Below are 23696 nucleotides of genomic sequence, written 5' to 3'. Positions count from 1 at the left end.
AAATTAAGAAAAATAAGTTTGGCATTCATTATTAACGTGATACAAAAGTGTATTTATTTATTCAAAATTCCATTTGATAGCCTATATAAAAATTTAGGCTAATAATAGATATTTAATGCACATTTTATTTTAATTTAAAACTTATATTAAAGAATAATACTAAAATATAGTAGAATATAATACTAAAATTACAATTATATTTAATTGAAATTACGTAGTCCTGGAAATTTTTAGGACTTGCCTTGCAAGGAAAATGCCTTGAAGTCCTGGTAATAAAAAATAAATAAATAACTGAGACTCAAACCCTAATCAGGACAACAGCATTAAATCCTTATCCCGGTCAGTGTTTAATCCTGTTGGTTAATTCTGATTAAACTTTCTGATCAGCATTTTAAAAAATATTCAGTAGGCAAGAAGAAAAAAGTGAATTGGTGCTGAACTAATAAGAGATCAACTAAGATATTATGTTATAATATGTTTCCACTTCACACCAACATTTAATATATAATTATAACACTTACATGTTGTGGCATTACAGGAGTAGTGTTATAATTAAAGATATTGTGGGAAACGCCGGGAGGTAGGACGGAAGTCGGACCTCCTTGTTCTCGGCGAATAGGTCGGCAAGACCCGCCCCACTGTCAAGGATGGCTAATTTTGCGCGATATCCCGACTTGTCGGGATCGGTCAGTTACTTGTCAGGTCGAGTGGAGGAGTGTGTGTGGAGTCGTCGATAAAGGAAGGCAATATCCGTATAACAGGACAACACAGATAATGGTTTATTGGAACATAGGAACTACTACAGAAACGCTACGCATCCCGTCCCTAATCGCGGGAGAGAGAGAGCTCACAATTGTTAGGGGATTCATACCTCTCGGTGCTCGATTTTGATCGAGGATGTTCGTCGGACTCGGGCGTTTTCCTGGCGGAGCGACAGGTGGGCGGCAGGATTGGCTTGTTGGCGGTGACTTCGGCGTCTCGACTTGGCCTTCGAGTTGGATACGGTGTCGCCGGGCAGTTCGTCTTCTTCGGACGTCAGCTCCCCGTTCTTAGAGATCTCCCCCCTATTTATACTCTAAGTCCCTTCCGCCACGATCACCAATCGCGATCAAGGATGGTGACTTGAGTTCCGTGACTCAGGTCGGATCCTGAGAAGGAGGGAAGTGAGTTTGACGGCGGAAGATTGTACATCCTTCGAAACTTGATCGTTATCGTGGATCGCGATCGTTATCTCCCGAGAGGGCTTCGAAATAATTAAAATTTAACATTGGACAGGCCTAATACGTGTCTCACAATATTATGTGTAAGGAAGTTCTTATATAAGTTCTAACTGGACAAATTAACTATAAAAACCAACAAAACTGATTAAAAGCAAACAAACATTTGTAGTGAATGAAAATGTCTTCAATAAATTTTACAAGATTTTAAGGTTTTTTTTTTCTTCATTTTATAGAAAAGTTCTTAGTCATTATAACATCAATAGGACTTTTTAATGAGGGGTAAAACTTATATAAATATTGTATTTGTTGTTCTGGCTTTGATTTATGGTGAGGATGGCCTGATTTGAGAATAAAAGTATTTGATGAAAAATTATTATTAAAATTGAAATAATTGTTTAAAAAAATCAATAAATATACAAGTATGCCAAAAAGCATGAATTTAAAGTGTATAAAATTGTAAGCATTGACATTTGTAAAAATAAAACAAATTTTATAATAAATATAACTAATCTTTACCAATCAACTAGATGTACAGGTAGACACTAGGCTTTTTTACATCATTCTTTATTCTGCAATATCTTTGGCACCAATACACATTTTGGGCATACACTGCTCATCTGCTCGAAACTTGTATCAGCGCCTAAGATATTGTAGAATAAAGAGTGATGTCAAAAAGCCTAGTGTCTACCTGTACACCTAGTTGTGTGGTCAAGATTAACAAATGAAAGAAGGCACGGTTTCAGAAAAAGCAAAGTTATCAGGTCAGTCCATAAGTCCACGCGCATTTTTATGACCTTAAGAAAAATCTTGTTTGCTGTTAAAAATGTCAGTCTGATGTGATAATTTTTACACCGAAGTGTTAAATTGGATCTCGTTCGTATAATACTGTTCAGAATTGTGAACATTTCAGTTGTTTATTTTCGTTAAAATAGAAGTAACCGACGAATATAAAAAACACGTTTTATACTTTTTATTTTTAAGTGGTGAGAATGCTACAAATGCAGACAAAAAATAAATACTGTACATAATCAAATCGTAATTAGTGCAAGCACTGCGCGGAAGTGGTTTGAAAGATTTAGAAACAACGATTTTAGTGTGGAGGATGAGGTTCGTACTGGAAGACCCGTCGACTTCGATGACGATGCTCTCTCTGCACTAGTTGAAGCAGAACCATCTTTAACAGTTGATGAAATTGCGGAACGTTTAAATTCATCCCACGGAACCGTTCATAAACACCTACGACAAATCGGAAAAGTTCCAAAGCTAGGAAAATGGATACCGCACGAACTGTCAATAGCTAACCGACGACAACGTGTAAACGTTTGCACTCCTCTTTTATCCCGTATTGCTTTAGAACCTTTTCTTGGTAAGCCGGTTATCGGAGACGAAAAATGGATCCTCTATAATAATGTGACGAGAAAAAAACAGCGGATGGATGGCGACGAGCAGCCAAAACCGACTGCAAAAGGTGGTTGCATCCAAAAAATATTCTTTTGTCTGTTTGGTGGGATATGTCGGGTGTAATTTACTTTGAGCCGTTAGAACCTAATCAAACAATTACAGCTCAAATGTATTGTGAGCAATTAGGGCGTTTAAATGAAAAATTGAAAAAAAAATCGACCGTGGTTAGTGAACAGAAAGCGGGTTCTCTCGCAGCGTAACGATGCCAGACCACACGCTGCAAAAATAACTGTACAGAAACTCGAAAGCTACAACTGGGAAATTTTACCTCATCCACCGTATTTGCCAGATATTGCTCCCAGCGATTATCATCTTTTTTGCAGTTTGCAGAATATTTAAAAGGGAAAACTTTTGAGGACGAGAACGATGTAAAAAAGGCTATTTCTGAATATTTTGATTCAAAATCGAAATTATTTTACGAAGACGAGACTAAAAAGCTACCATCGAGATGCCAAGAAATTGTACAAAATAATGGTGAATGCATTATAGATTGAAATAAAATTTAATTAAAAATTTTTGCTGCTTTTTTTGTTGATAAAAATACGCACGAACTTATGGACTGACCTGATAAATATAACTTTAATAACTTGAACAGAAGAGGGATGATGGAACATATATTATTTTCTATAGAAACCTATTCTATTTTCACTTAAATTCTTTCATTACTGAAAATTCAAGTAAAATAGGCTTTATCTATCTGTCCTTTCTTAGTTAAATCTGACTTTATCCTAATATTCGGTGTGTGTGTAAATCCATAGTTACAGCTACCTTTACAGTGCAGTAAAAGTTTATTTTGAACATTTTCAGTTTTCTTAATCACCCCTTCTCAGGAAATTTGTAATTCAAAAAGAACTAAAGTTCAAATTTATTTGAGAATCACCTTTTTGAATTATAAATTTTCTAGAGACAGTTGTTTAAGAAGTAAACTTTTACTGTACCGTAAAGGTAGTCATACTGTGGTTATTAATAGTGCACTGATCAATAGTAGTGTGTAAATCTATCACATTGCATGCTATATCATCACTTTCACATTATTGCATTCTATAATTAATATATAATAATTAGTGATGTAACGAATAGTATATTCGGCCTCAGCCGAATACCGAATATTCGGCTAGGAGCGTGGCCGAATACCGAATATTCGGCCAGGAGCGTTGTCGAATGGCCGAATATTCGGCCAAACTATTCGGCTTGATTAACGCACGTATGAAAATTGGCGCGCAAACCGCATTATGGCAAAGATCGCGCACCGTGCTCTCTATTGGCCCGCTGTCACTATGATTTTTTCTTCCATTAGGTCTAAGTTATTTAAATTAATTAATTAAATTATAATTATTAAAAAGTTAATATGAGATGGAGCCTAACGTCTACCTCTAGTGCCAAATTGGTTTATAATTTATGTAATAGCCGTAAATAGCCTGCTATGATTCGGCAGGTGTTGGTATTTAGATGTAAGTTATAACTTATAAGTTATTTTATTTGCAATCGATTATTTTAACTCTAATTAAACACTAAAATTTTGTTTTTACTACATATTTGTAGACTGAATGGTACCCTAAGGATATACTTTAGTGGGGACATAATATGGTCTAGTTTCTCCCCAGTTGTGGAAAAGTTCAAATATAGCGTATAAATATTAAAATATACGCGAATACGAATATAATATAATTAACTAAACAATAACGTTAATGCCCGATACATTCTAACCTACACGCCATCAATGCCATAAGATATCGAACTAGATAAAGGCTATAATATTATTTAATTACGAAATAATTTAATACTAGAGTTAGATGCTATTTTTTATTAACTTTAATAATTATAGTTTAATGTTTAGCATTAATAAAAGTAACAAAAATGATTAATTTACTGTGTTTTTGTTATTTCTTACTCCTGTTTTTAGGTATTTGGTATTCGGCCGAATAGTGATTTAAATATTCGGTATTCAGCCGAATAGTGAAAAATAGGCTGAATTGGCCGAATACCGTGTAGTAACCGAATATTCGTTACATCACTAATAATAATCTAATACAGTGGAACTTTGCTTAATGAGCACATCACATAACAAGTGTTTCGCATTAAAAGCAAATCAAATTTTTTAAAATTGACTCACTTAACGAACGAATTTTTGCATAACAAGTGACGAGGAGAGGGGAAGTCCTGGATTGTGCGCATGCTCCATCATGCTATTATCTGTAATTTTTTTTGTTTTCTGCAATTCCAGGTTGATTCATTCTGTGTGAGAAGAAAGGATGATGATGATTCAAGCTCCTTAACAATGTATATTGTATAATTTTCTTTGAATAAATGTTATACATAAAATACCATATTTAATCATGTATAAGACGATCTCATATAGGATGAGGTGTGACTTTAAAGATCAAAATACAGAAAATTAGATTTATTTATACAATTCTAATTTTATTTCATTTAATCACAAATAAATTATCATCAAATGCACGTATTAAGGCAAACAACCATGTTTTCTCGATGCTATTGTCTACTCGGGCTCACTCTCGGAAGCTTCGATACAGTTGTCCTCTTTTTCGCTCTTACTCCACAAAGCATCATCCCCTGATTCGTCGAGCGAATTTAAAATACTGCATTTCCTGAATGACTGCTATCAGCTTTTGAAGATTGCTTTTCCACGCACCTGATACCCACGTAGCAAAACCAAAAGATTATAATGCACGTGACAGGAAAAAGTTTATTTTTAACGATTCAGAATGTACAAATATTCATTAAAAATACCAATTTAACAAACATGAAATAACTACATTTATAATCATTGCTAAGTGACCAGCTATTTTCGGATCATCTTTTTAAAAGTGACATTCACCTTGACCTTGATAGCACTCTGCTATAATGGCACCATGAACTATACATGGTTCACAAAAATTATTGCAAAACGCAAAGGATTCTTCGTTCGCATGTATAGGACGACCTATGTTTTTGAAGCAGTGAAAAATGAATAAAAACCTTGTGTTATATGCAAGTAAATATGGTATTTGAGTATTTTTTTGGCGTGGAAAGCATTATCATATTTTGCATTAATTTCCATGGGAAAAATTGTTTTGCTTAACAAGTGTTTCACATTACGAGTAAAGTTCTGGAATGAATTATGCTCGTTAAGCGAGGCTCCACTGTAATAATATAATCCATAATAATTTTTGGTCATAAATGCTTAATAGATTATGAATATTTATAAGACAATTTTGTGCTATATTTATTTATATGATGTAATTTGTTTTTGAAATATAGCCGTAGTTCGTTCAACAAAACCGAAAGTTCTTCCGTTCGAACCAGACAACAACACTGATGTTGACAAAACATTGGAACAGGTTACAAAAAATGATCCTCATCTTAATTCACTTAATTGGAACAATATAAAAGTAAGCCTTTTTTTCAATGTTTTTCTAATTACAGTTAAATAATTTGTTGTTGTTTATGTTGAATGATGAAATGCAACAATTTATCATTATTATAATGACCAAATGTTCTTAATTTTATCTCAGAAATTCAGTGAAAATAAGTCATGCCAATTAGTTTATTGAAAATAAATCATTTAATAAACTATTACATGTTTTTTTTCATTTCTGTATAATCAGTTAGATTCATAATAAATTATATAAATTTTTGATTGACAATTGAAATTATATCGATTTATTAAATTTGGCATTATATGATGGCCAGATGGATGAGGCAGTTAATGCATTGGCCTACTTCTCTGGAAGACCTGGGATTGAATCCAGGTGAAAAACCCCCAGGGATTTTTCTAGGGGTGATCTGTCCCCGATATGTCGGGCATGTCAATTACAAAAGTACATTAAAATATGGACTACATAAGATCTGAACATATTTTAAAACATGCTAGAATGTCCATGTACATGTGTATATGCATTCAGAATGATAAAATGAAGATAAACTTCATTTTATCATTCTATGTCATATTTTATCATTCAAGTGTTTATACTAGTTTATCACTAGTATAAACACTTCTGCGAAAATTTTTGTTTCGTACATTATCTACACCTCTAGACATGTTTGCACGAAGATAATGAACTGTTAAACTGTATTTTGAAACAAAATCAGAGATACTTACCTTTTGTTAAAGATTTGATATGTCTTCATCACTGCAATTTCTAAACTTGAAACAAAAAGAAACATATTTTTGTCAATGTTGTTACTGCCATTGAGCATTAAGTATGGATTGTTTCATATATCTTTGCCAAGTGATGCTCATTAGTTAGTGACCTTCTTGAATATTGGTCAAACAATACATTTCCTTCAATAAGTAAATAGATTGGTCCCCGTCACTGCACATCTTTACAGTCTGGTCAAGGTTCACGAAATGAGCTGTACTTCCTTCTCTACTCGCTGTCCATGTTGCGTTTGTAGTTGCACAGGATTACTGTTTTGGACTACGGAATTTATTGTATGCTTTGAAAATATGTTTGATATTGCTTTACTAGTCTAAGTGTAGCAATGGTGCCAAGGTGCCAAAATTATAGAATATGCTATTTCTTTCAAAATATCTTTAATTTTGCACTTGAATGCATATTGCATAATCATTTTTATGATGTTCTTTAATAAAAATCAATAAAAATTGTTATTTCACTGAGATAGGTAGGGACTTTATAAATGTTTTCTATATAAATTGATTAAAAATTGTTAGGTTAAAATTTGGGGAAAAAACGTAAGACTAGTGAAAAACCTCACATCTTTTTCTTTTCTTTTTAATATCTGTATTAAAAATCGGAGACCAAGACTTTAAAAACACTGCTATTTTTATTCTTTCTTTATAAGCAAAGCATGTAAAGTCTTGGTCTCTGATTTAATACAGATATTGGAAGAAAAAAACGCACGGCTTTTCACTAGTCTTATGTTTTATAACTGAATTTTAACTTAAATTTTTATACGTTCCATTGAAAATCTCTTTTTTATCAATCTTTTGAAAGACTTTTTAAAGTAAATGATATACCAAAAATCATTAGATTGATAATTACGTTAATTTATTTAATACGGATTGATTATTTAAATTTCAGAATATTTCAAAAGAAAAGTTTAAACGACTGTTTGATGGTTTGCAAAACAATACTTACTTGGAAACTCTCAGTTTAGCAAATACAGACTTAAATGATTTAAATTGCGAGGTAAGTTTTTTAAATATAGAGTGCGTAAACAAAATGTTGTTATATTATGTTGAATTAATTTTATTTTTTGTTAATTTTAGGATTTGGTCGAGTGTTTGAAAATAAATAAGACATTAACATCGTTAAACGTCGAGTCTAACTACTTAACTGGAATAATGATTTGCAATCTAATTGCTGCTCTACTGCCAAATCAAACTGTTCTGGAATTCAGAGCCTCCAATCAAGTAAGATTTTAATTTTTTAAAAATGAATAATGTCTGGAATACTTAAATTTACAAATTCAAAAATAAAATAATAAAAAAACACGCCTTGTAACCCCAGCAATATACTTTTTAATAGAGCAAAAACATTTTTAACTGTTGTTCATAGGTCTTCCTCAGTTAGAACATAGAATGACTAATTAAACTCCATTTAGTGTAAAAATTTGTATATATGGGTATACCTCGAGTTATGTCATTCTCAATTATACGTTTGTCAGAAAAGTATATGGAAAAATAAAAATCAAGTTTAAGTCATTTTATTCGACTTTACATCCGTCCGCCACAAATATTGAAGTCGTAATATCACTAGAAAAGCATTAAAAGCACATAAAATCATATTAAAATATGTACATTTACAGTAAATGTTAATATAATCATTATAAATTCTAGAGAACAAAACATGAAAACGTCCGTGTTTCTGTGTTGTCATCTTATTTAGCGGTCTTTAAGTGCTCATTATTGATGTTTTTCACCGTAGTTTCGACTTGCATCATAACTACACAAGTAAATTCGACTTGCGTTGTCTCTCCTGGAACCAATTACCAACGTAAGGCGAGGTATACCTGTATACTATTTATTTTGGAACATTCTATGCATTCACTTCATTTAAAGTTATTTGTGTTCTAACCTATTAACTGAGGTTTATTAATACATATGGCTGGAATTATGTTGGAACTTTAATCAATGATTACTAACATTTTTTGTTGCCATTTTAAAATGTCCAGCATAAATTAATCTAATAAATTTAAAGAAATATATTTTTTACATTCCTTTCAACAATAACATTATTCACAATTCACAACAAAATAAGGTTTATATGAAGGGAGTGCATGACTTTTTACTTCATGGGAACTTCATACCAAGATCTCTGCACTTACAAGATTACACGAAGTCCTTTGAAATTTATAGATTTTCCTCTCATTGATTTATATATTTTGAACTCCTCCGAATGTCTCAGGCTGTCCTCAAGTTTACCTTGACCAACTTGATGCATAAGCTATCAAGACCTTAGAGGATTATCTTTTTCTTACAGTATATTTATGTTCCTTGATTCTGGTCCTCAGAGATTCGGAAGCAGTCCTAATACATTCAAGGTTTTGGCTAATTTTGTGGTTCATAATAGATACTGTATACACACAGATAAATTTAAAGGATCTATCCAATCCTTATCTTTCATTAACAGCTTGTAAATGGTGGGGGTTCCTTCTATACACGTTTCTTTTCAGGGCCAATATGAACTTGTTATGAATGCTTTTTAGAATCTATTGTGACTTAAAAACTTATAATCTTCCTTGACTTTCCTATGCTTATTGGCATTGGTATTATTATAGTATTTGCTAATTAGAGATGCTATAGTTTTTAAATAGCATCTGCGCTCTTCTGTTTTCTTCATACAGTTTAGATCTTTTTGCTATGCTATTGTGTTTGATCAATTTCCTAATTTTCAAGGACTAGGATCAGGAAAGATGGGTACACCATAAGAAAACAGACAACCCTCTACCTTGGTAGTTTATACATTGGAGGAGTTGGTTGAGGGAAGGTAGAAGTCATAAGACCTGTATGAAGTAGACATAGCCTAAGACAGCTGGAGGAACTCGAAATACGTAAATCAGTGTTTAGAGGAAAATCTATAAATTTCAAAAATATTGGTGCAATCTCACAAGTATGGAGATCTTGGTATGAAATCCTTTTGATGTAAGTCACATACTCTCTCCTATAAATCTCGTTTTGTTGTGACTTGTATATAATCTTATTGTTATGAGATGTGTAAAAATATTTGTTTATTAGATTAATTTTATGCTGGACATTTTTAAAAAACTTACAATCAATCCTCATAAACTTTCACATTTCAGGTATGATTCGGATTCTATGTCATATATGGTATTCTGTTAAATTTAAAAAGCTTCAGATTCTAGAACAGCCTAAAAAAACTCATTAAAAATGGCCAAAAATATTAACAATTATTTATTAAAGTTAAAATTTGCTGATTTAAAAAAAAAACTTGCATAATAGGTATTTTCTTCAGTTAAATAAGTAAAAAACTTAATGAACATGGTTATTATTCTCAGTAGTTTCGGAGATACAGCTGTATGAATGTTGCTCACACATAACAATAATGATGAATGATGTGTGTTATACTATGTTCACACACAATCCACGACTCACTTCGATCTCGATTTACCTACAATCTGGATTGTGACTGTCACCAGTCAAACATCGTGCTGTTTACACAGGCAGTCCACTTGAGAAGAACATGGCGATTACACGTGATGATAAAACTGACATAACTATGCAGTAAGTCACGAACACCAACAAACAAAATGGAAGTTTTGGTTAGAAATAAATACTCTTTCTTGCCTTATATCTAATAATAGACAGATGTCATCATCTCTCCAAATATCTTTTTTATTTCTCTGTCGATAGCTCGACATGTGTTCTGCAACCATCTTGTATTTTCTTGTGTGCATGGAATTGTGGGATCTCTCTTATGACTGGATCTAGTTCCAAGAACTCTCTTGAGTCGATCGAGATTGAAAAAGTCGAGAGAGGTCGCACCATGGCATAGTCGCCAACCTTGGCCACAATCTAGATTGAAATGCTTGGTGCGAACGGTGTATTACATTCAAAACAAATGATAAAAAATCAAATCCTAAACTTCAATACCCTTTACAATCAAGTCATTAGAACTTTACTTTGTCTTAATATCCTTATCACTATCAGTATGTCCAATACCTGTTTCCAGGAGATGCAGTTTTGTCTCTGAGTTACACAATGGTAATCAATGCTAACTCAGAAATGGCATGTGATGTTTAGACATGAGTTGTAAAATGTATTGATGTTTAGGATTAAATTTTTTAGCATTTGTTTTGAATGTAACACACATCATTCATTATTATTGTTATATGTAAACAACTTCTGTACAGCTGTATCTTTGAAACTACTGAGAATAATACCCATGTTCATATAAAGTTTTTTGCTTACAATAACCTATATGATGAAGATAGTTCCCTTTTCTTTTGATTCACTCCATATGATTGATATTAGTTCTAAACAGTGCTTTGTATATTAACTTTTAAATACATATTAAGAATCAAACCTGAATATTCTAATGATCAGATGATAAGGCTAAGTTAACAGTGGAATTACCTGATTATTATGATAGTTAATCCAGCTTTATCATTTGAGCATTTTTGGTTTCAAATGTTATTTGCTCAGAGTACTATACTTTAAATTAATAAGTATAATTAAAAAAATATATATCAGTATAAAGATTGTACTGCAAAATCAGCAGGCAAGCAGCAGCACTGGATAAATTACTGTTAATTAATAATAATAATTAATAAATTTCTATTATATAAATGTTGTAACATATCCTTTTAATATAAGAATCAATAAAATCAAATCTCTATAACTTGTAACTCTGCTGAATCTTGTCAGTTGGTTATCATCACTATTATAAACAGATTCTACTCTAGCTACAAGAATTTTGAGTAAATTGCAATTATATCTGATTAATCTTTCTAAATTTAAATCTAATAAAATATTTTGCTTGTGCAATATTTTATTAAATTTAGCTAACTGAATTTTAACACTTTACAGAAACGTATTAAGGAAAAATAATAATAAAAAAATAAATCCATCTAGCAAACAAAGTGATAATTACAGATACGCGTACCAACCTTTTATAGCTTTGCAGTTACTACTAAAAAACATAACACAAATGTTTTCGACCCACTTCTAGGGTCTTCCTCAGGTGTTTTATAAGTTCGGAGTCACACCAGAAAAACTTATAAAACACCCGAGGAAGACCCTAGAAGTTGTGAAAACCGAAAACATTTGTGTTATGTTTTTAAGTAGTAACAGCAAAGCTATAAAAGATTGGTAGGTATTTCTAATAAAAAAAAAAAAATTTCTAAAATTCATAAAATCAAAATAATTTATCCTTTAACTATGAATTTGGACTAAGAGGATCTTATTTTTATTTTAAAGATGATAAATGAATGAGCTTTTAGGAATCTTAACATAATTAAAAAATAATTTCATCATTTTTCTAGAATCAATGAACTTTATACAAAAAAAAATACATAAAAAAATAAGGACGAAAAACAAAAATGCTTTCTGGATATCAAAAATATTTATGAAATGTTTTGATCTTACTTCTTGGCTCTAAAATTTCATGACTGAGGTTATTGTTAAAAAATGCTCTGTTTGTTAACTCTGTTCTATATTTGATTTTTATATATAAATATGCCAAAGATGGTCTGAAGAGATGCCAAAAACATTTCCTAATAAGTTAAATATAACGTGGTCGGACTTCACGCTGATCATTGGATAACCAAGTAACAAGAAAATTATCATATGGGTGATAAACTACGTACAAATATCGCTATAATTAATAGCGATATTTGTACGTAGTTTAACGCCCATATGATAATTTTCTTGTTGTTTCCTAATAAATAATCTTGATTTCAAGGAGTAAGCAGTTTTATGTATTGATTTATTAGTTTTATATTTAATATTGAGACTGTAAATTCAAATAAAACCACACTCAAAGAAGAAAACAGTTTTAAAAATATTCTTACAGTAATTTTACTCTCCAATAGGCTCTGAAAAATGCAAACAATTTATTATAATTAAGCAGGTTGCTAAAATCATTTGCATTAAATTTTTGATATAATCAAGCATAACTAAAATTAAATAATATGACTGTAATATATATAAATAACAATGTATATTATTATGTAAGTTAATAGAATTTCTTTGTTATCCAGTTTAAAACTATTAAAAAGAAATTAATAATAATACAATAAAAGATTACAAAAACATTATTTTAATAATATATAATATATCTTCATATGCTTGGTTGATTCTGTGTGAGATTAATATTATTAATTTGCATAATAGCATTTTAAATCAACTAATAATTTCTTTTTTCTTTGACTTTGTATTTGACTTGTTCACATAATTACTGCTATTGTTTTTATGGAAATAAAAAAGTAATAGTAGTTGTTAATGTGTGATGATGTATATTAAAATATAAAAATTAGGTTGTACTTAATACAATTTGTACTTTTAAATTGAATTATAATTAAATTTAGAATTAGTATTAATGTCAATGTAAACTCAGCTTCAAAACAGAAAAATTTAGATTTTTTGAACTATTAATGTATCACATTTTTTTCTGATAACAATGGAGTCACTTGTGAAAAGGAAAATAAGTTTCTAAATAGTCTAAGTAATGGGTTTTCAGTTTATTAATGTTTTGGTAAACACACACTATCCTCTGGACACTAAAAGGATCTTTTTTTAGCAAGTCCATTGCGGATTTGATCAGGTCCACAAGAGTGATCGGGTGGTGAGGGATGGGGCCTGACGTATCCGGACAAATTACCCCCAAAAATTTCGTGGCATTTTTTTATTTGTCTTGATTCAATTCCTTGACCTTAGAGTGATATACTGCCAACCTAACTGCTTGACTGTCTGACTACATCAGTTTATTAATTAGGAGTAATTTTAAGTGGCAGTTTAGTGATAATACATCAGATATTTTCTTTTGCCCCAATTCTTAATTACAAGTACTTCTCACTTTATGATCGAGTTTCATTCCGACGACTACGTCGTTAAGCGAATTGGTCGATAAGCGAGGAGCTTGCGCCAGGAATATAGGATCGTTGTAAAATTATAAATTATGCAACAAACTTCAAATTTATTCATAAAAAGACTATTATAGCACGCTATTAGCCTATTATAGTACTATAAGACAATTATAGTATGCACAAGCCTATTATAGTACGCTTAGTGCTCATGTCACCATTCGCCACTGACCAACACTCAAGCTGAGAAAGGGGATTCCCCGAATTGCAGGTTGAAACTCGATTGGTCGTAAGTGCGAGTGGTCGTTGAGGAGTGCCTGTATATATCTAAGTCAACGCATCTATACTTTTTTCATGGAATCACTTACGTTTATTGTTAGTTAAGATCACAGTCACTACCATAGTACTGGTATAATGCAGTAATAAGTACACCTAGACACCAATAACTGGCAAAAAATGGATATATTTTAAAGAAAACAAAAAGTTTCTTTGGTTGTAAACAGACATCTTCAAGTTAGATGAAACAAAAATACAATCCTTAGTCAAGATCTTTCGAGTTGTTTTTCACAAAGCTTCAGGCCTCATCTAATGAATTTGATTTTATATTATTTCACATGCATTTTTAGCGTTTGTTTTTATCAGATTATTATTTTCAAGATTCTTAAATGTTTTAGAAATGAAAATATTAATTATACGTTCTTAATGGATAAAAGCTTAAAAATAGCATTCTTTTTCAAAATTCTTATATATCATTTTAAATTATTCTGATTGTGTTAGTTATTTCCCAAGAACATTGTAATCTGCATTAAAATGTTGGAAAATCATCCAAGTTTCATATTTCCCATTAAAATTTCTTGGTATTGCATTATACACACCTGACAGATTACAAATTCTTCTTATGATTACTGTGGTATATTTGTTGTCTCTCCTCCCAAAGCAGCCATGATTCTACGGCTTCTGCAGATTACTCATGTTGCGCAAGTTTCAACTTTGCAAATTGCAGAACACAAAATGTCTGTTGTAGAATTGCCATTTTTGTTTATGGCATTTCCTAGAAGTGGTGGATGACAAAATGTTTGAATACAGATGAAAGATGAAACTCGGACAGTTAGGCTGCAACTGTGCAGACGCGAGCGAGCGAATTTTCCGAGAGAGCGAGAAGATGTGAGAAGCGATAAATATCAAACCCTGTTAGATATGTGCGAGAACCAGAAATTCGCTCTCACCAGCGTTATTTCTCACTTCTCGCTTGTGCATAGTTTTCCTTTGCGAAAACTAAATCGCTCGCTCTAAATTTGCGTCTGCATAGTCGCACCCTTACTGTATTGATTAGAATTTATCGCACATTTCTTGGATAGTTAACATACATACAGTAATTTAAATGGTAGCATTTATTTTGGAAAACTTTGCATTATTAATTAGGTAGAAATTTTCATGTATTTTCTCTATCTCTATATGCATGTATAGAGAGAGAAATATTTAATGAAGTTTAATTACAATAAGTCCGTACTCATTTTTCACATTTTACATTTTAATGACATATGTTCTATAAATATTAATATAATGTATTTTATTTGTTTATTGGTCTTGTTAATGGACTTTGTTTTCTAAGATGATTGTGTAGACAAATTTATGTAAGTTGAGAAAGTAATGATCACACTTTCAAATCGATTTGGGGGATGCGAATGACCTACAAATGATGGTTTTGTTCTGCAACTGACTTTTCTCATTAAATTTACTTAGATCATTAATGGGAAGAAAGTTTTAAGATTACTTTAAATGTCATTTAATTTAAATTTTAAATCTTCACTAACAAAATCTTCATGCATTTCCTTATCATGTAAATACACTAATGTAAAATAATTTTAAGCATATGTTTTTAAGTATTTTAGATTTAATATCGGTTTTATATTAAAATTATGAATGATTTTTCTTTGCTCGTTTAACAATAACGACCACCGAGTTCATTATACTTTAACTTCACTTAACATTAATGGCGATTTAAACTTATTTTAATATTAATACAATAGAACATTGTTATGTAAAACAGTTTAAACATCAGTAAAATATACAGTTTATTAAATTTTATGCTAAATTGATCTATTAACTTTAATTTAATCGCATTGTTTGTTGAACATCTTACTTAGAAAACTCTGTAGTTTATTTAAAAACTCTATAAGTAGATATTTTTTATTATTATATTCTTTATTGTATATTATTATTATTATTATTATTAGTTATACATTTTTTTTTCATTTATGAATATTAAATATTTATTTTAGGCAGTACAAGTTTTAGGCAACAAAGTGGAAATGGAAATTGCTAAACTAATAGAACAGAATGATTCCTTACTACGTTTGGGTCTCAGTTTGGCGGTTCCGGATGCTCGTATAAGAGTAACTCGTCACATATCCAAAAATAATGATAACTGTAAGTTTTTAATTCTCTTATAATAATCTTTTCTCAAACATTCCATTTTTAATAACAATAGTATAAGCAAATTAATGATGTGCAGATCTGTTACTTTTGGGACTCGCATGTTCAACATTTGTTACTCTTGCTTTGTTACTTAATTGCTAACTGCTAGTATTGTGCGTAAACTTGGTCTTAGTGTTTTTATTAGTCTTATGTCTGATGGATAAGGTTTAAGTCTCTTAAATCATCGTATATCTTGTGATTATGCCTCAGATAAGCTTGGCTGTGTTAATATTTGGTTGTTTTTTTCGTATTTACTTACAGTTTAAAATTAAAACCTTACTCACTGTTTCCAGCAGGGTATTTCAATCATGCACTAACATTTTTGACTCCCTGGAGAAGCCTTCTTTTTACAAAAACTCAAGAAATAGAACAAATTTTGTTTTAATTTCAGGGTTTGTATTCTTTGATGATGATGGTGCATTTTTAATGTTGAATTATTGACTACCAGATTGCTCATACCTTCTTCTCTGTGGGAAGCCTGTTCTTGAGTCTAGTTTGGATCCTTGGAAATTTTTTGGATGATCTGGAATTTACAGGACGTCTTTTGTGATTCAGTTATCACATTGTGAATTCTATTTAATCCGTAACAATTATGCAAAATGTTTCCTATGCTCTTATTGCCTGGGAAGAAAAGCATCTTATATAATTACTTTAGTCAATAGATGTTTAAGTGGTTAATCAAAAATAAATTGCAGGATTTGTATGCACATGCATGCTTTTCCTTTTCCTAAATGCTGTAAATGCTTTCCTAAATGCTTAAAATTTCGACGTGAACACGATTGGGTCAAAGTAGATCAAATTAAGGTTTCTCAATAAAGCATATTTTATATCCATTTATGATTTTTTACTGCATATTTTGCAGATTTGATCACTTTCAGGACTAAAGTACTTTATAAACTTAATAGGTTGTTTACACGATTGTAAGTGATAATTTTTTAAAATAATTTACAGTCCATGTCTGCTGTCTGTGCAGTGAATTTTCTTTTGTATGTAGTACAATTCACATGAGAAATATTGCTCTACCATCCAGTTACAGATGAATGTGTGAAATTCAAATGTCTTACTTTCATTCTTTTAGCTCAGTCACCCATCAGTGCCCAAATGAATAAAACCCCTGAACACTAATAGGTAGTCTCAGTTTCTCACCTCACCAATGGGCTGGTTGTGGAGATTTTTGGATTTTCTTCATGTAACATACGGGGTCATATTCCCATAGAAAGTCTTTCTGGAAGGCACTCCTCCTTGCTAGATTGTCCACATGTTGCATTGTCCTGTCAAATCGCTCCAATCTTTTAACCAGTCATTCTCAAATATGTTTTTAAATAATTTTGTTTAGAAATAAATTCAATAACAATTGATTAGATAGCATAGGAACTTATAAAGTATTATTGAACATAAAATTTTATTCATAATTAATATGATTATATCTAAAAACATATTATTTTGACACAAAGATTGGCAGAACATAAATACAACATTGCAAAGAACAAGACAACCAACCTCTCTTGCAGTTGGGGTGTTGGTGCTATGAGAAGAGGCCAAATTGATTAAAAAATATACTAGACTCAGATAGGCTGAGAATACTGGAAGCATGGGAAATTTATAAAAGGAAAGATGCATAAACAATAAGGACTCAGAAATAATTTTCAATGCTTGGAAAGTGCTTGTAGACGGTGCTATATGTAGAGAGAAGTTTTAGGAACAAAGATATGCAGACAGTTATACGTTCCGCAATACATTTTATTTTTATTTTATTATTTGTGAAACATAACTTATAATTTTCTGTGATAAATCATTGCATGGTGTTAAATTTAAGTGTTTGAACATTAATGACATTGATTGAAAAACCCAAATAGTTTAGTTAGTTTAAATAAAGCTTGTTCCAGATTCCAAAAGTTTGGTTAAAAATCTTCTATAGAATCTTGACAGTGGCCCCTGAACAAGGCCGAAAATGTTTGCTTTTCGTTTATATTGATAGCATTTCTGGAAACAGATGAAAAGAATATAGTTTGGATATGCTCTGTGGTAATAATTTTACCTATTTGTCTACAAGTGGAATATTATTTTTACACTTTATTCAGGCTAAATTACCACCTTCAATCTAAAAACCTCTTACGTTGTTACATTGGACAGGTTTTTGGCTTATAGTAAAATATAATGTGAAAAAATTCTTTGAAACAAAGAGATTTTCTATTTATGCAGATTTCTGGTTTATTCAGGTTTCATTTTATATAGATTTTACTGTATTATAAGCACTAACTAGCTATTATTGAAAGATTATATATAATGCGATTATTCTTAAATAACCAGCATATTCAAACTAATGAGATGAAAACAATTATAATATAAAGAACTCACTCCAATCTCTTATAAAAAATAAAAGCTTTTGGAAAGGCTGAATGCTGGAATATTTTAGAGCTAATGTTCCTTAATCCATAAATAATTGCAGTTGAGGGATGCTGATTGAAAACAATGAAAAACACAGCTAAATATAATATAAACTTTTAGATTATTATTATTATATAATCTGATTTGAAGTTTAATCTAATGCAATATTATTTTCATCCTAGTTTATATTAAAGGAGAACTTTATTTAGAAGTTAAGGAGCATTTTTAAAATAATAACCCTTGTCATATCTATTGTTTATTACATAATTATTCTTTTATAAAATTAATATTAAATAATGTATTTAAAGAAACATTTAATTTTGTCTTTGGTTTAACTATAAATCTTTAAAGAATTTTTCAGTTCAGTCAAAATATAATAATTTTTCAACATATAAATTCTTAACAAATCAATTTAAATTTTTTGTTGCCCAAATGTTAATTTAATTCTCTCATTTTTTTAAAACACTTTCTACTTTGCGGACAGGTGATGGGTTTACCCGGGCCCACAATGGGGCGGCTGGGTGGAGAGGGATGGAGTGAAATGTATTCGGATGTACCATTGGGCATATTCCCGGGGTTTTCCGACCTGTCCGGATTTGATCCCAGGTCTCCCAGAGCGATGGGCTGTCACCATAGCTGCTTAGTCATCCAACCATCTCTCTCACATTTTCAACCTGTACTACATTCTATAAACTCTGTGTTGTATTAACAAAATATCTTTTGTTCTTTTTATTTAATTAAAATGCGAAAAAGAGAATTGTATTTTTACATTTCCTCCCTTTATCTTTTAAAATAGTGTGTTTAGATAACAAACTAATTTGATTTTAATTGTTATAAGTTACTTTATATATAACTTTCTTGGTGAAATAAATGCTAACAAAATTTTACGAATTTGTATTGCTTACGATTACATTTTGATTAAGTAAAAGTTAGAATAATAATGAATCAATATCAAATTTCTGTTTTATAAAATGAGCTTAATGCTTTAATCATTAAAACATTTATTTTCAATAAATGTACTTGCTGGAATTGGTACAGAGGATGTGCGCGAGTTAAAATATTTTCCCATTTTTGCGGTGTTTTAAGTGAAAACTGAATACTGAACTAAAAGTTTTACAATAAATAAATAAGGAATAAGTAGATAGCTGAAGTGATAAAGGCATCAGCTTGCCAGTTTGAAGGATGCGTGTTCCAGTCCAGATCAGAGTTCTAGAAATTTTCATGGATGGTTTGTGGTAACAAATTCTGCCCCAGGAAATATATACCAAATATAGGTCTATATTATGGGAATGGCCATGGAGCAAATGGCCTACTGTGAAATTCCTGGTGTGCCAGTCCATTGCTAGTGGACTGACCTAGATACCTTGGATCCTGTTTCTCACCACCTGGTCTTTTTGTTTGACTTGACCAAACTTGTGATGGTTATGTTATCGGCATTAATAAATGGCACCATTAGTTGTCTCTCTTGATCTTTTGACACCGACGTTCAAGAAAGAGGATTAGTTAAGCCTGCGGCTAATGTTGTGTGTATTGGTCGTTAGTATTTGCGGAACAGAATTTTAAAATTCTCTCTCTCTCTCTCTGTTTTTTAATTAATTAAATTTAAAAAATAAATTGAACTCTTTAAAAAGGTAATAAATACAAACCTTTCAGCCATGGAATATGATTAAATTTTTAATACCAAAAATGTATTTGTGTGTGTATTATTAATTTAGCATATTTAATTTTTCAATTGTTATATTAATAATTTTTGGAAGCAGTTTTGAAATAATCTTTTAATGATGTAATTATAAAGAATGTATTCTAAGATATTTTGTTTGTTTTCTAACGTGAGATGAACGTATGCAATAATGCACTAAATATTTAATAACATTTTACTTATTAAGTATTTAATTTAATTTAAAATTAATTATTAATAGTTTAAAGTAATTGATTAATTAAATTTTTAATAATTATATATATATTACGTTGTCTGTAATATAATCGTTGCGTGCAAGGCCATTAAGAACTCAGTACGGGGGTGTGGGGATAGAGAGTGCTCGTTTTTAACAAAGGAAATACGTAGCGTGTGTTTCTTCGTTAATAAACAGCAGTCTTAAAGATTGTATTTTAATAACAATAACATTAATTTATAGGAGTAGGAACTACTATGAGCCCTTAAGTTTTTTTCTGGTATTGGAAAATATCCTCATCTCCCTCCTCTCGGTGGCCCTAGTTATGATATTTAGAGTATTTTTTACTTGTAAGACGATGTCTTTAGTATGCTTAACATTATTTTTTGAAGTTTTATTACATAACAGATGTAACAACTTCTTCAGATAAAAATTATAGTTTTGGAGCATGTTGACTGCATGACAACATCAAGTAAAACACAAATAATAAACTGATTAAAATAGTTAAAGCTTTTTATCGAGCAATCAGTTTAGCTTTCATGTTTCCCTTGTTAAAAATTATATTGTTTTTGTAACGTAAATACAGAGATAAGTATTAGGTGTTTTCAAGCTAACCCACTCGTCTTCGGGTTAAGCTTCTTCGGTTAAATTATAAATAAAAGTACTTCTAAGTTCTTAGTTTAATTAAAATTTATACTGTGTATTTTTCTTTGCTTTTATCTTTCGAAATATTTTGGACGCTAATAAATTACATACCTCTCGTACATAGAAAAACTCTTAATTTATAAATATTTTAACATTCAAAAAAGGTATTATGTGAAATTTTAGAGAACAATCAGTTTTTGATATTTATATAGAATTACAATGCAGTATTAAATACTACACTTGTTATTAAAGTCTTGATTTATTGGATAACATTCGCCCAGGTTCTAAAGTTGAAAGTGAAATCTCATTGTTTAATATTCAATAATTATTATTGAACAAAGAAATTTTGGTTAATGTTACCTATGGTTCAAGATGGCTGCTTGTCTCCGATTCCAGCAAATAGAAGAAGGGAAACAGTGGGGATGCACGTTCTAACCTAACCTAACCTATTCTATTAAATTACCATAATTATTACCAACAAAATTATTAGAATAGGTTAGGTTAGGTTAGAACGTGCGTCCCCACTGTTTCCTTGTTGGAATCAGGCGAGCCGCCATCTTGGAACCATAGGTAACATTGATCGAACTTTTAATTAATAAAATGATTAAACTTAACAATCATTTTTGCTGGTTAATGTTGTTAAATAAATTAATTCTTTGGTTTTATTTCTAAGAATGGCTATTGTTATTTTGACTTATATTCACCTGCATTATTTTTTAAGAGAAGTAGTTAAGGCTGCAGTCTATAAATCTTCAGAAAGCTTACATGATTATACAGGCAAAAGTAATATGCTTTATTGGACTAAATTTTTAAATATTTTCGAGTCTTTCTGTCTCATCTTTAGAAATTTAATTACTTCCAAAACATTAAACTTTAACTCTTAAATTTTTAAGTTATTTAGAAGTTAAATATTTTATTTGCTTTCTAGAATTGCGTGCTTTGCTTGTTAAAAATTCATTCTGGCAGTGCATAGTTTTCATATAATTTTTTAATATATTTGATAAATTCTTTATTAATTAAGAATGAAAATGATTTCCTTAAAGTTACTTTTTCTTAATTAAAATACAAGAATTAATTTTTGTAATTCCTGTATTTTGAATTGACTAATACATCATTTTTAAGCGTCAAAACATCAGCATTCCTTTAAAAATCCCACCGTTAAAGGTGTAGTAATTAGTCTGGTTAAGTTATCACAGTGTCTAGTGTATCGTTGTAATTTACAGAAATTATCAGAGAGGTAATTTTGTAAAGGTTTAATACAAATTACTCCTAAACAAAAAAAATGTTTGGCAAGTTATGTTCATTAACTACACCTGTGAATGTATTTCTCTATTTTTTTGGAACTTTGTTATTGCTGACGAAGTGTTGCCGATTTTGGATTCCTTAAAAGTGACGTGAAGCTTCCTTGAGAATATAGTGTGTCATTAGTGGCAGAGGGGCTAAAACAACCAAACACTGGTAGTCTGTTATGGGTTTGCACCTAACCAATAGATTGGTCATGCAGAATTTTTTGGATTTGCTTCATGCGTAACGCCTAAATAGGGTCCAGTTTCCTATAGAAAGTCCCGTGGGAAGCATTCCCCTTGACAGATTGCCTATGTGTTGTGTTGTTTGTTTAAAAAACAAATGTTTCCAAATCAGATATCATGTATTTGTGATGCATATACTATAAGAGATTGCTGACTAATTACATTGTTATCTTTCCCTAAATATTACAAATACATGATTAATTGTAAAGAACTATAATTCGACATGAACACTGAAACTAGTGGAATAGCTACTGAAAATAACTTTGTACTGTAGTGGAAATGGTATCATATATTACAGCTGTAAAATATTTGAGTGCCCTTTGTTGTCTACTTGCATTCATGTGAGAAATTGTAATAATGATAAATTTATCACATGAATTCTCAGCAAAATGTATTATTGATGTTTTAAGTCGGACAAGAGTTGTTAACAATGGATAATTCTACAGATACAGTTTAGAAAATCTTTTGCATGTTAAGATAACAATTATACAATATGTTTTTAAATTTGCTTTTGTTTAAATGTTCGAGATCGGATGGCCAAGCAGCAAGTTTGGGACCTACAGTTTTGGGTGATCTGGGATTGAATCCAGATGGGTCAAAAAAAAAATCCCAGGAAGTTTCCTGAGGATCTGTCCAGATATGCCTGGCTCCATCCCTCACCAACTGACCACCCCATTGCAGGCCTGGCTAAAACCATAATGGACTTGCTGAAAAGGCCCTCTTGGTGTTCGCAGGGCTGAGTTTTAAGCGTTCAAAATTGATTGATTATATTTATCATAATTAATTTGAGTAGGGCCTTCGGTGCTCCAAAATATCTGCAAAAAAAATTGCATATCAAATTTTGCAACTTTTTATCGATGTATTCATTATTCATTATAAAAAGTTCAGCAATGCTTTCTCTCTTATACTCTCCAATGAAAATGTTTGCAATTAATTACACATTATTTAGAATCATTTCAGATATAAAATTAAAAGAAATAATAATAATAATACAATGTTTTTGAACAGTGATATTTAAAGTACAGTCTGCGGATCACTGGTGGTCTGTGAGCATGCACTGGGTGTTTTTGTGGAAT

The 23696-nt window shown here is 30.8% G+C and overlaps 1 protein-coding gene across 1 annotated transcript in view; it reads left to right on the top strand.

Moving 5' to 3' along the window:
• The window catches only part of LOC136972591 (tropomodulin-like), a 46691-nt gene that overhangs the window by 19807 nt on the left and 3188 nt on the right, over positions 1–23696 (top strand). The window contains exons 6-9 of the mRNA XM_067267166.1: positions 5943–6073; positions 7727–7834; positions 7915–8058; positions 15971–16118. Coding sequence (XP_067123267.1) covers positions 5943–6073; positions 7727–7834; positions 7915–8058; positions 15971–16118 — 531 coding nt within the window. The remainder of the gene's footprint in view (positions 1–5942; positions 6074–7726; positions 7835–7914; positions 8059–15970; positions 16119–23696) is intronic.

The sequence above is a fragment of the Centruroides vittatus genome, unplaced genomic scaffold, assembly GCF_030686945.1.
Source record: "Centruroides vittatus isolate TY-2023 unplaced genomic scaffold, ASM3068694v2 contig_298, whole genome shotgun sequence".
NCBI lineage: Eukaryota > Metazoa > Arthropoda > Arachnida > Scorpiones > Buthidae > Centruroides > Centruroides vittatus.
The sequence above is the reverse complement of the archived record's forward strand: the minus strand, read 5'-3'. Positions and strand labels throughout refer to the sequence as shown.